Consider the following 14,141-nt stretch of genomic DNA (forward strand, 5'->3'; position numbering starts at 1 on the left):
TGGGGTTACCAATATGAGCTCCTCTTGGAATGTTCTTATTGTAACTCATGACAGGGAACTCACACGTTGGATCTCCATGCCATACAAAGCTACCAGGTGTTGCTGCTAGACTGTTTGGACTCTGTCTCCCCCATAGAAGAACAAAGCATTGCTTACTTGCCCAATAGGGGAAGGGGGGGGGCACCATGTACCGTATTTGCAACATCGATGAACTAAAGTATATAGTTGACTTATTTGAAAACGTTCTGAAGAATACTATGGTCTTATTAAATGCTCTTTATTATGAGTCTCTGTGTGCATATCATGGACCCGTTCCATTCCTAGAAAGCTTTATTTCCAACAATTGTCTTGATGAATATCTTTGTGCCATGACGGACGCAGAAGGATGTGACTAGGACAAGGGTTGGAATGCTTGAATTGGTTGTGTCATGCTAACATCAAATCTCTAAAATAAATTAAAATATTGAAGTTTCCCCTTCTGATTAATGGGCACTTTGTTGTGCAAAACATGACCGCTGTATGACACAACTTATTTGAAATATGATATTCAATTGAGAGTGAAGCTATATCTTCATTTCCTTGTGAATAAACTGGATATTGATCTGATATTGTGTGTTTTCCTAGTAATAGGAATATAGAATTAGATATTTTATGTTTTCTTCTTCTTCTGAAAATTTCTATTCATTTCTGTTAGTGTATTTAAAGATCTAGTCAAGGCGTTGACTAGAGCGATATAGACACATGGACATAAGTCTCTGTATAGCTCCGAATGTAAATATGTCAATGGAGAGATATAGTATGTATGCAATAATGTATTGTACAGTAAATGGATGGACGGAGTGTATATTCTATCCTTTTATCTCTAGAAATGTGTCCATGTGTGAATCAACCATTTCACTGCTACCTTCATGCCCAGCCCCTGTGTATCATAGTCAATATCAGATTTTTATGTTGCATATCGATACTATATCCACACATTTACACATCCACATCCATCTTTGTTCCTTCATTCAAAATATTACGGTTTCCTTCCATTTATATTTGTCATCTCATGTGCATTTTTAATCGACTGTGAAATTATATATTTGTACATACTCATAGCATAATGTGGGTTTACATCAAATATATTTTGTGAGCGATGTTTAGGTCTTGTATGTGCTAGTACCTACAACAGAAGCTATTTCAATTTAGTGTTAAACTCATTTTAGACTTAGTCCTATTATAATTGTCATGATGATTATTCTATTCCAACCTTTCTTTCCCAGCTGATGAACACTGTACAAAACAGATTTTAGAGGTGTGGGCACGATAAAATATCTTTGTACTTAAACAAATATCTATAGAAATTACCAAAGTGTTAACTATACAGTGTAGGAGTTTACGTCATACTGTGTTTAGGATTTGGCTTTTTCTGATAGCATTTCTCATCGAGGTTCAATGTTTTTGCATAAATTCAACACCACTATCTTCTTAATCATATTACATGTATGTAAGGAATGTTTAAATAAATAGTATAGCTTATGCAGACATAAGGGAAGATATAATATGATGTGATTGAATTGTGAGTGAGCTGTTGATTTGAGGAAGATGTAACAAATAACATACACATTACTGATATGAAAACGTACAAGCAGAAACTGAAACTTTGATAATGAACTTCAAGTGAAAGGTATTTCAATGGAAGAGAAAACTTTTCCCAAATTGCTTTGCATGTGGTTGAAATAATATCCAATTTGAATGGATCTGATAGTTTATTTGGCAACAACCTACCATTTGTGACATTTTCACTTTCTTTTGCATCTCTAGATCCATTATATTTGAATTACAGGTCTGATTTTAATCCAGTGAAAAATAGTTGTTTTTTCATGTTTGCAGAAGAAAAACAATCCAAATGAAATGTGTATAAATATCTTAATATTACAATAATAGTGATCATTTTATATTACATGAAATCCATAATACATATATGAGTGTGTGTACATGTATATGTGTTTGGGGGATTATAAGTATCTGTGTTGACTGAGTCTTTTTTTCTTCTATTAAAACCCTTTGCTTCCTATATGTAAATGTGTTAAGAGCCAGCTATTTAGGTTATAAATGTGACAAATTATTATCTTTTGTAGTACAAGTTACACAAGGAGTACTGAATGAAATATTACATATTGTAATTAATTATTGATGCGCTCTTTCTGATTCAGAGTTACATTGTATCTGGTAATGTAGTTACATGTATGATGTTGGTTGAGAGCCTAAAATGCATTTATACTGTTATAGTTATATAAGTCGACGGCCTTCTGGGCCCTGTTTCATAAAACTTGTTTTCAATAACAAATTCTAAATTTCTATGACAAATATGCTCTCAGCCAATCAAATGCCACTATTTCCTGAGCTTATAACAATACTGGAGTGTTGGCTCAGTCAGTAGAGCGTCCGCCTCACAACCGGGAGTTCGTGGGTTCGAAACCCCGGCCGCATCATACCAAAAGACGTAAAAAGATGGGAGTTGTTGCTACCTTGTTTGGCGTTCAACAATAAGGGGATAGAGCAACGTCGATCTGGCGCTGCTCAGTGGCTGCCGGGCTCACGATCAGTTGGGCAAAAAGAAATTCCATTTCGGTTTAATAAAATTTGGAGTGGACTATTGGGCTATTATTATTATTATTAGTAGTAGTATTATTATCATTATTATTGTAACTTGTTATTGATAACAAGTTTATGAAACAGGGCCTGGTTCTCAACAATGTATTGGATCCCTATTTGTTTTTATCATTCAGTACATAATGAAGGCAGGTGGTGAAATACTTGAACAATATTATGGTCATATTCCTTAGTTTGACTAACTTAGGATGAATTTACTATTCAGATGTATGAAGTGGTGGATTGAAATAGGATCGTTAGGATATTCATGATTTAACATGAGAGAAAGAGAAAATTATGCTCTAAAACTGAGCTAAATTGTCAACAGCAGTAGTGATTATTTCAGATTTTTTTCTTCCCAATTAAGAGTTGCTCAAAGGTCTGTAGATTTGTTATAAAGCAATTATGCTCTCTATCTGGAAAATAAATGAGGCAATGAGGTTTATACTTAATTCCAGGAATTCTTGTATCCCCATTACCTTCAATACTATGAAACATTTATTGAGGAAGATTGCCATAAAGTCTGATGCTGACACCGAGATTGAATAGTTTGTATGTCCAACTGTGTAATGTATTATAACTTTGGAGAAAAAAAAACACAAGCTAAAATAAATGATCTATATTTCAACTAAAAAACCTCCTACCAAATACAAGAGCAAAATTGATTATGTTTTGGTACATTATTGGATAAATTACTGTTGTTTCTTGCATATGCTGGGCATCTTTTGCATGTTCCCCCATTGACTACTAAATTCCTCTGGGGCACTTTCATATTAAAGGAATGATAGAAAAACACAATTTATCAACATTTATATTTCAGAAATATGAAATTAGTGAAACAAAAATGTTTGATCATGACTAATGGCCATTTAAACAAGTGTAAATGACAGATTTATTCTCTTAGCTGCCATATTTTTACCCTTACAAGTATTATTATCTGCAGTCACGGTCATTCCATGAAGATTCTTTGCATGTTTCTGTTGTTCCTGCTATTCCTTAGGAGAAGTACCTTGATTAACTTCTAAAATAAGTTTTATTTTGAATATCATATGAACATATAACTCAGAATTTGCACTGTGTATCTAAAAAATATCTAAAATATTGTACTGCCAAAATTGATATCCTGTCACTTGCACTTTGTTTAAGTAAGGGCATGCATGCCATAAATCCTGCTAGTTACTTCCTATTTTAATTGCTAGTAATAAACTTTGATGATCTTCATAAACGCGAACTGAATTACGCAAAATAATAATAGACAAGATCAATTATTTCCTGGGAATTTTAAATTTCAGATTACGGTATAATATGATTTACTTGATTCTAGTATTGGTAATTTTTGTACTACACACATGGGAAATAAAGCAGTAACAGTGTATTGCTCAGTGAATTCAGAGCCAGAGAGAAGTCGAAATTAAGCTCGTTGGAAGTATGTTTCAAATGAAAATAAAATAATCTCCTGTAAGATATCTTGTTTATAAACACACTAAGTGAAACTAGTTATAATATCCATTCGTCATCATTCATTATTATTAAATACAGTACGATTGCAGATGGTTATCTATTAAAGCAAGATTTCGAACTTTTCTTAGAAGTTCTAGCCTAAAGCTTAGAATGTAATCTAGTTGTAACTACCAAAATTTGATTGTTAACTTCAAATTTTGTAAAAATGTATATGACTATTCATGTACATTTGTTGTATCAGATTAGTTGTTAAATGCCAAACTACTGAATCAAAGCATATCAAAGTCTCATGGTAATATTTGTTTATTTTGCACTGATTTGATAACAGATTATATGTCAAATGCCAAACTTCTGAATCAAATCATACATGATTCGTATAGTAATATTTGTTTAATTGAACTTATTCAATACTTACAGAGGTGGCATAGGGGATATTATATTTTGGCTTGTATGAGCAATTTATGTGCTTTGTGTACAGTATTTGTGACTTGAATATGTGAATATGTTGAGGAATACCTTTGTCTGTTTCTAGTGTTTTTGTGGTTTATATTTGAATATTTATCATAACTTGACAACAAATGCAGCAATACTAAGTTTATAGCTGGGTATTTGTGTTGATACCTGATGGAGATGGTTTTGCATTGCGTGTAGAACGTACCATGTATATTCCTATACTTTCAAGAGATTGTAGCGTTGTGAGTGTTTTATTGTGCATCAGCAAAGGAAAGATAATTGTCACAACTGGGGACACTTCTCCATTTTGCTATGATAACTTTATAAATAAATAAAGTACAGAGTAAGTCAATATGCCCTGTAAACTTTTCTACATCATCCTAACGACCTAATTGAAATATTAACAATACCATGGGTTCTTTGAAGCAACATATATATAATTTTATGGAATTCCTTCTAAATTACCGCTAAGGGTGTAATAATATCTATTATTCAAGAGTTATTCATATTCGAATTCATGCTGTTCTTATTGCAATGTAACATTAATATTTCCCTCGATAAGAAAGGTGATAAAATTAGGAACAATAGTTTGTTCTTATGTAAAGTACACATACGGCTCTCCGGTTTGCTATCCCAGCTTTAGCAATCGCTGTCATTACTTCACTTTTTCCTCTGAGGAATTTCTTTCTTGTGTGTTACCCAGCACTACATGTACTCCTGGGTGGAGAGAATCAAATGTTTATCAATGTCTTGCCAACGGACACTAGTGCTGTGTCAGGGCAAAAATCCATGACCTTTCTATCTCCTGCCGGTTCCTAAACCACTTGAGTGCATTTCTCAACTAAACACTGATCAAAATCAGTTAAAGCTTAATAGTTTTGGTTGCAAATGCAAATGCTGTTTTAATGCAAAACTTTCCATAAAGTATCTGCATAAGGCTTGGGAAGACTCCAACTCATTTTGTTCCATTAATAGGATATATTATCAAAAATTTGTCAATTCATGTTCTCCTTTGCTGATGCACAGTTAACTATTAGTAGGTACACAGTTTTCAATATGAGGTTGGCATATCCTACGCTGTGAAGTTCAATTTTTTGCAAAGTGTTGGTGGGGTATCGCCGGTCAGTCAATACTTGAAACAATCAGTGTCGTATATGGGAGTGTTCCGGGTGCTGAGATGTTTAGGTTATATTCAGAAAGATGGAATACAGATCACACGGTGATGGTAGACAGTAATATATGTGGTCACTTCTAGATGTGTGTCTGTTTTCTAGTCGTTGTAATTATACTGAAAGAAAGAGAAGAAATATTGTCACTTCACTTGTGGATTTTAAAGGTATTATTATTTCACGATTCTAATTAAAAAAAGGATTTTTGATTTTTTACACTCGAAAAAGTACTGGAATGTGTGCTAATATTTTCTTTTAAAATTGGTGTGATAAAAAATACTATCTAGATTTCTATATATGTTGGTGTGTGTGTGTTGTGAAAGAAAGAAAGTGTATATAGAATAAATTATAATTGAGCAAGAATGGGTAATAGGAAAGAGACATGAAAAGAGATGAGATAAATGTATATACAGTGCTTATAGGGAAAAAGTGTTCCCAACTTCGGTAGTTCCTAATTAAAAAGTTATTACCAATACGACTTTGAAATCTATTTCATGATAAAGAGTAGTAACTTGTTTTCTGTCCAATGATGCCCTATTCATAATATTCCTGCCACGGATGAATGAGCACCAGGGTCTTTCAGTAGTGTTGTCAAAATCGACTTGTACCAAGTTTGGGTTGATGGAACGAATGTGGGGCAGGCCATATGCATGTGCTTCTTCGGTCTTAAATCCTTTTAAAAGTTAAATTATGCCTACTAACAGCCTATTAACTTCCTATCCTGTGATATCCAAGTTCACTCTGCTGACTTGTCTGTTGCGCCATTTCATACACGTAAGGATAATAAGGTGTATATCTCGAAAATCGAATGAAAACTAAAATGTTACTAAACACAAATACCAGAAAGAACACATGATTTAGTATCAAAGAAATTGACAAAAGACTTGCATTGAAATAAGATAACATCCCAAATGAACGTTATCCATTTCGAATCACTCTATGTGAAAGGTCACCTTATAAACAAGGGGTGCGAATAAAGTCAAGATTGTATTCATCATAACGAAGAGAATATCATAAATTTGGCTTACAATAAGCATTTCCCTGAGTTTGAGCTGATAGCAACACCTTTTCTTTTCAACTGCCTTTTAGTCAATGTAAAAAAAGTGAGTATTTGTTTTTGGAATTACATAAAACACATATTATGGATTTTGACCCACATGTATTGCTTCACCCAAAACTTGGTACAAGTGGATTTTGACAATACTTTTTGAAAAGCCTGCTGCTCAGTCAACCGTGGCAGCACAGTTATGAATATGGTATCATTAGACAGGGTATTACTTTCTCTTTACTATGAAATATGATTGAAGGTCACATTTTTTTCTTCTTGTCCTTTTACCGAGGTGTTTTATGTCACATATTTTACATTTCATATATATTTACATCAATATACATTTTAACATAATAAAATAAGACAAGAGTAATTAAATAAATAGTTATAATTTCTTGAAAATTTTCTTTGTGTTTCGTCAATAAAAAGCTCACATAGATTATAACTTTTTAATTAGAAGCTACCAAAGTTTGGTACACTTTTTTTTTTCTTCTAATACGCACTGTAAAGGCGAGAGGGGAGGGGTAGAATGGGAAAGAGGAAAAGAGTGTAAATGGGGAGAAGGGGGAAGAGGGGGAGAAGGGAGAGATAGAAAGAGAGAGAGAAAGTTAGAGATAGAAAGAGAGAGAGAGAAAGGGAGGGGTATATGGAAAGGTGAAGATAAAATGGCAATAAAGTGGTAAAAGAACAAGAGAGGGATGTGACAAAGAGAGAGAGAGATAGAGGATGAGTGAATGAGGTAGGATAAGAGAGGGGCGCAAGAATACGATCGTGAAGGAGATAAAACTGGAATGAATTGAGGAATAGGAAAAGGGAGACGAACAAGTAATTGAGAGAGGTAAAGAGAGATGTGGGGGTAGAACATGAAGACTATTAGGGTGCTGCGCGCAGCACGCACACGCATTATAAATCACTCAATGCAAATGAGAAATATGATTAAAGACATGCTTTTCTCTATTTCCGTTTTTTTTTGTAAAAAATTACATTGCACATGAAGCTGTACTAATCTATAAATATTGATAAGAGAATATAAAAACATTAAAGTCTATCAACGATTGGATCATTATATCTTCAAGTTCGCAGTATATTATTAAAAATTGGCTCATTTTCTGGAAATTCAACATTAGTTTACACAAATATATTTCAGCTGCAAGTTCAGTTAATTGTCCTTATGACTAACAACGACTCTATTTGTCTTGAACAAAATTTTGGCCTATATGCCTATACTAATTCATGTGCAAAATATACAAGGAAATATATACACAAATGTTCTAATGCTTTTCTGGTTCGACGTTACTGATATGAATGGTGATAATTTGAGATTTCAAAATCAAATCTCATTCCTGCTTCCTGTCGTGGCATCGCTCGCTGACATTTTGATGGCCATCTTTTCTCCTCCATTTAAACGAAAAATTGACATTTGTGCCTTTATGCGATTCGTTTTTGTCCTTTCTGCAAAAATGGAAAATATGAATACCTCCTCTTTTGCTTCTTCTATTTCTTCTTCTTTCTTCTTCTTTCTTCTTCTTCTTCTTCTTCTTCTTCTTCTTCTTCTTCTTCTTCTTCTTCTTCTTCTTCTTCTTTGTTCCCTCTTGAAAGAATTTCAGCCAATATGCTGATGTAGCTACTGGTGACACGCCCCTCCCCAGTTTAAAGACAAACAAGAGTGAAGATACACCTTGCGAAGGTGAAGAAAGAAAGGGAAATGGATACAATGACATTGGAAATGCATTGGAAAAAACTACTAAGACCATACATGCACCTCGATCATGTATCAATGATTTTCAGTTCTTCATGTTTTTATTTAACGATGTGAATCACGATCTTCAAGGTGCCCCCACTAGATCTTTCACAATGTTATAAGTGTACATTTTCCAGTTAGTGTTATGCAATTTATTTCTGCTCGTCAATACTTCTATAGTTTCCTTGATATCTATGTGGGCGATCCTCCGAAACAGATTTACTCTTCTGATAATTATCACCTTCAATTCCAGGATTAATTTCATCTGCTTTGTCAACACTTCTAGTTATTTGGGAACCTTCTTTAATATTCCCAAAAATATCTCCAAAATCTATTTTCTGTTTCTCAGCAGCTTCGACGGCGTGCTCTAGCACCGTTCTCTCCTTCTTATTACCACCTTCAGAAATATCAAAGATTTCCTTCAGTCTGTCGTTATTCAATTTAAAAGCAAACTTGGTATCCACCATGGCATCCACATCGACATTATCAGTCAATTTCTTTATCCTTCCTCCCGGGCAAACGTCCGTTACTATGGTAACCTCTCCCTTCTCTTCGAATTCTTTGAACTTGGTGAACTCCTGCTTGAAATTGTGGATGTTTCCAGTGTACTCGAACTCTACATCTTCATAGTAGTGATGGTTGACACGGTAACCATTCTCCGCCATGTTTGACGGATAGAAACCATACAAAGTCACGTGATTGCAGAATGTCTTGGCTATGATGTACGCATTGAAGCCGGTTGTAGCGTAGTGGTTCAGACCATGAAACCTGCATTCAAGAAGGACAACAATTAATGGTGGCGTGTTTGATTAAAATTGAGCAGCAGAAATAATTACGATTTCGAGTGAACAGCATAGATTTTGGCGCATTTAAAGGTTTTGTTTGGGAAAGATGACAATTGTGATATGCTAATCAATTGAAAACCAGTAGCGGATCCTTAGGTTTCCATATTCCCTTCCCCAGTAAAACCATATGACATTCTCCGGAGTACATAAAGTGTTGATTAAATACAGTGTCGCCTCTAAATGCACCGATAGCAATTGTAGACAAGAAGCACCTGAAAATATTTATAATAACTATTATTTTTGGACTTGTGCACCCCGGCCACATAGTCCTAGATCCACCACCGGAAACATCAATTACAGTCGATATGGAATTTAGAATTGAATAGCTGGTGATCGCAAGTCACAACAAGATAATGCAAGAATTTTTTTAATAGAAACTTTGAAAGAATGTTTTGCCCCAGATGATTATGATAATCCAGTTTCATACGTGGTGGAACTATAAAAAAGAAATGATGACTTACTTTTCAAAAGACACTGGTCTCCAGCTATAGGCGAGCTGGATTGGTAGATGGTAGTAATCCTTGAGAACGTGAACGGCATCCTTCAGACGAAAGCTACTATTCCGCTGTACAGTCGACTTGGAGTACCACAGTATCGAGTCATTCAGGTACCTTACTCTGTCTACATAAGTCTGATGCCAATGGGTATCGGGAGATGTCTGCGTCAGGTTATTACGCAAATAGAACAGGGTTTCGAAGTTCATAATGGTAAGATGGGAGCGTTCCCCGACATCGGCGGTATAACCTTCGATCGGAGCGAGGTTCGCGCGTATGATGTAATCATGTTTATCGATCACCTTCCCGCATTTGGAACCACTCAGTATCCCGCTGTTGCCGACGACCGCGCAGCTGTTGCGGCGGTCGAGGGTGGAGACCCGGGGCCAGTAGTGGTCGATTGGGCAGTTGATGTCGAAGTATCGTCCCGAAGCAAACTCCGTAGCGTAGTTGGCAAGGTTGATGCGTGGGTGTGTGTTCTGTGAGAAGCTCATCTCGTGAGCGGCGACATCCTGATCGTAGACGAGCACGGCCATTCGTCGAAGGTAACATGCTGGGATGTCATCACTGTAAGATTACACAGGGAGATAATTATCAGAATAATACTGCTTCATTTCCATTTAAGTAGGCCTACTTAAACTATTGGACAATTGTGTTTCGAAACTTACCCGTTATGCAAATTGTAGATTAAAAAGAAAAAGTTATGTCATTTGTACTTCTTACCTTTAATAACCAAAATGGTACTTTTTCGGGGGTAAATAACCATGATATCTGTCACTTTTCACTATTTGTAATTCATTTAGAAATTCAATTTAAAAGTAACATGATAATGATAATGATAATTATAATGATAATGATAATGATAATGCTCCATTTTACTTTGTATGAATTCTTTATTTTCAAACTCGTTGGGTCCGTATTATATTACATTTTCTAACCGATGGCCGAGTTCAATAAGACAGGGGTATTCCACTTTGTTGAGTATGACATTCAAACTTGTGTCTGGCTGTTACGTAATGATACCATGAATACGGGTCTATGTGCCATGGTCCTAGATTAACCTATCAGTCATTTATAAATGACACATATCACTTATTTAGGTTAGAAAATGGGTCCTCATCAAACTTAATAGTTATCAATAACAAATGCTAAATTTCTATAACAACATTTGATGCTAAATTTCGATGACAAATTTGCTCTCAGCGAATCAGATGTCACGATTTTCGTTGCTTACAACAGTTATTGTAACTGTGTAATTTGGTTTTTACAGACGTGTAAAAATCGATATGATCATTTACGTCTGGGGACCGACGTTTAATGCCACCATCCGAAATACATGGCGCAGTTTCGAACCGGGGTCGCTTGAGCAAGTTTGTAGGCGAAGACAGAAAGGTGACCAAGTGAACTAGACCAACTCACATCTCTCTTGTTATTGATATGGAATTTTATGAACAGGGTCCTGGTGGCTTACATACCTTGTGCAGAATAGATGACACTCTCTTGTGAGGTGTATTTCAGATAGAATGACGTAGGCAGCCACCATCCCAGACAGGACTAGACACACTCTGGCGAATAACTTGTTACGAGTCATTTTGTTTCTTCTTTATGATACTTTACCAAAATGTCAAACTGTAAAGGAGATAAAAGAGCAAACTTTGCTTAATAGTGAAGGCTATACAGCAAGACAAAGAAGTGCAACAGTTTACTTTAAGAAAAAGCACTGTTTTTTCCTTCAATTTAAATTTTGCCTTCACTAAAGAAACCGAAAACGTGTGGAGGGAATGGGGCTTTGGGATGGTACGCATTTTTCGTTTGTTCATTACCTAAAACAGATTCCTACGGTAGGATTGAATGATAATACCAGGCAAAATTTGCATTTGATATATATTTCATCTAAACATAAACGCTATCCATGAAACGGTTACTCACTTGTATGCTTTACTTCAATTACTAGGCCATATTTACTGACAGTCTGTTGTTGTGTTCACGATAAGAGCATACAATCCATTATATTTTTTCTAAATTGAGGTAAACATTAACTTAAAATTAGATGGTCGTACCTTTCGTTTATACGTTGTAGTGATTAAAATAATTATTTTAATGATCAAATTGAACTACTCTTTGCTAGTTACACCGAGGTTCCCATAAACATAAATAACATATATTAAAAGAATGACAGTTTTAGACTAGAAGAAGAAGAAACGGGATTGTGTATGCCTGATTGAAGATGACTGTGGAAGAGTTTAAGGCCGGTTCAGACAGTCAGTTTACACCAGATGAATTCACATGGTTGTTATTCACGGGGTTATGCATTATAACATACGCATTAATCATGTTATCTTTATGGAGAATCAAAAGGAAACAAGCAAGCTATTTTCCAAAATGAAATTTGCAAAAACTGCAAGGAGACATAACATTAACACATAATATACTATTACCACGATGAGTAAATATATGTATAAACATATACTTCTAGACAAAATCTTAAAACGCTTGTCATTACATAAATCAACCATGAATCATGCCGTTTCAACAAAAGCAGACGAGATATTAAAATAGGATTATACTAGAATGATTACAATAATTTGATGAATTAATAATAACAATTGTTTTTACATACCTTTTGATAAACTATAAAAACTGCTCGACGTAAATTCCATGGCGGAAACATACAATATTAGGAGTGTGACGCTGTGTTATACATAGACCCGAAATATAAAAACACCTGTGACTCACCACGTACAAAATGCCCGCGAAGCAGAAGCGTACGAGTCGAGTTTGTTCCAAAGCACTATGAATAGCCGAGCGCACGTATCCGCAGTGCCTTCTGCAAATATATACATAGGTCGTCTGGCCTGGGTTAATGGTTAACTTGTCAAGCTGTTTTTCTTTAATGATTTATATTGATCAATAATAAAGCTTATGTGGCATCGTCATAGATTAGTATTATATTGATTGAAACGTTTTCGGAACATAAGGTCATCGAGCAAAAGAAACTTGTACAAGGTGTACATACATGTTGCAGAAGGGCCCTCACGATGACGTTACCCAAATAACAGAGCAAAACCATATTCTACTCTTCTGGGTTGCTCGTTCTTCTGCAACTTCTTTTTCCCCTTCATCTATTGAAAGTCTGATTGAACTTAACCTTTTGGATCCTCAGCAATAGATATAATTTCCCTTTCACGGATTTGTCCGTAGTAATGTTGTAAATTCGAGCCTCTTTTTTACTGCTCGTTCTAAATCTTTGTTTTTCTTTCATATGAACAATGTAGGGTCTGACTTCATATTCCTATTTTTGCATTTATTTGTCCCATCCCTCTCTCTCTCTCTCTCTATTTCCTATAATCTATATATCTTCCTTTGTTTCTCTCTCTGTCTGTCTGTCTCTGTCTGTCTCTATATGTCTCTCATCCTCTCTCTCTCTTCTCTATTTCTATCTCTCCCCTTTTTGTATATAAGTACTTGTTACCTTTTTTGTAATAATGAAAAGTAGTGACAACAATCGTAAAGTACTAAGGAAATTGATCACAATGGAACAATCACAATAAAATAAGCTAGCAAACATGGCAAGCTGGCAAATCTATTTATTTTCACTTCAATTTTTTGAAGAATACTCATGTTGAAAACAAAAGGATTTCATGGTTAAGATTTACGAAACCATTCAACATAGATCTAATTGTATTTTTTTAAATAATGAAAATATTCATTTTACCTGACGAAAATAAAATGTGATAAACAAATATGGAAATAAATCTATGGAAAATAAATCTTTATTATAAAGTGCAGATTCTTTAAAACAAATATAATTTTAAGTTATGTTTTCCGTTGATAATCATTCATTAATCGGAATTGTGTTACCTATTTATTCAAATTCGTGCCGACTAATTTGTTTAGTGCTCGATATTGTTTGTATATTACTCTCTTTGTATACATACATTTTGATTATAAAATTGAATACGCCGACCACAAAGACCATGATACCATAAAATACCCCCACTTCAAAAGGCCATGGCATACGAATCCCACAACGAACTCCAAAAAAAACAAAAAAACACTTACTTCCACCAAACTAAAAAGGAATCCCCAATTTATCATTTTGTCCGACAGGATTCCCCCCCTGCCAACTAGCCATAGGTCTATTTATGATTTTTTTTTGGGGGAATAAAACCATGAGAAAGCAAAGTACCATGCTAAATATATTATATTGGCTGTCCCGTAAATAATAAAACATCATGGGTATACATCTATTTTAATGTGATATAATTAAATTATAGAAGGTTTTAAACATTT

The 14,141-nt window shown here is 34.8% G+C and overlaps 1 protein-coding gene across 2 annotated transcripts; it reads right to left on the reverse strand.

Moving 5' to 3' along the window:
* Positions 1–7,699: 7,699 nt before the first annotated feature.
* On the reverse strand, positions 7,700–12,606 carry LOC764326 (alpha-2,8-sialyltransferase 8B). Of its 2 annotated transcripts, XM_001200590.4 has the most exons (4): positions 12,469–12,605; positions 11,324–11,477; positions 9,816–10,415; positions 7,700–9,277 (listed from the first exon to the last, which is right to left on the reverse strand). In XM_001200590.4, the coding sequence occupies exons 2-4, from the start codon at positions 11,437–11,439 to the stop codon at positions 8,662–8,664; spliced, it is 1,332 nt and encodes a 443-aa protein (XP_001200590.2). In that variant the 5' UTR covers positions 11,440–11,477; positions 12,469–12,605; the 3' UTR covers positions 7,700–8,661. The 2 variants fall into 2 exon arrangements, with proteins under 2 accessions (XP_001200590.2, XP_030839893.1); XM_030984033.1 differs by lacking the exon at positions 11,324–11,477 and having other exon boundaries at positions 12,469–12,606.
* Positions 12,607–14,141: the final 1,535 nt, after the last annotated feature.

This window comes from Strongylocentrotus purpuratus, unplaced genomic scaffold (genome assembly GCF_000002235.5).
Source record: "Strongylocentrotus purpuratus isolate Spur 01 unplaced genomic scaffold, Spur_5.0 spur5_scaffold_14, whole genome shotgun sequence".
NCBI classification, from domain to species: domain Eukaryota; kingdom Metazoa; phylum Echinodermata; class Echinoidea; order Camarodonta; family Strongylocentrotidae; genus Strongylocentrotus; species Strongylocentrotus purpuratus.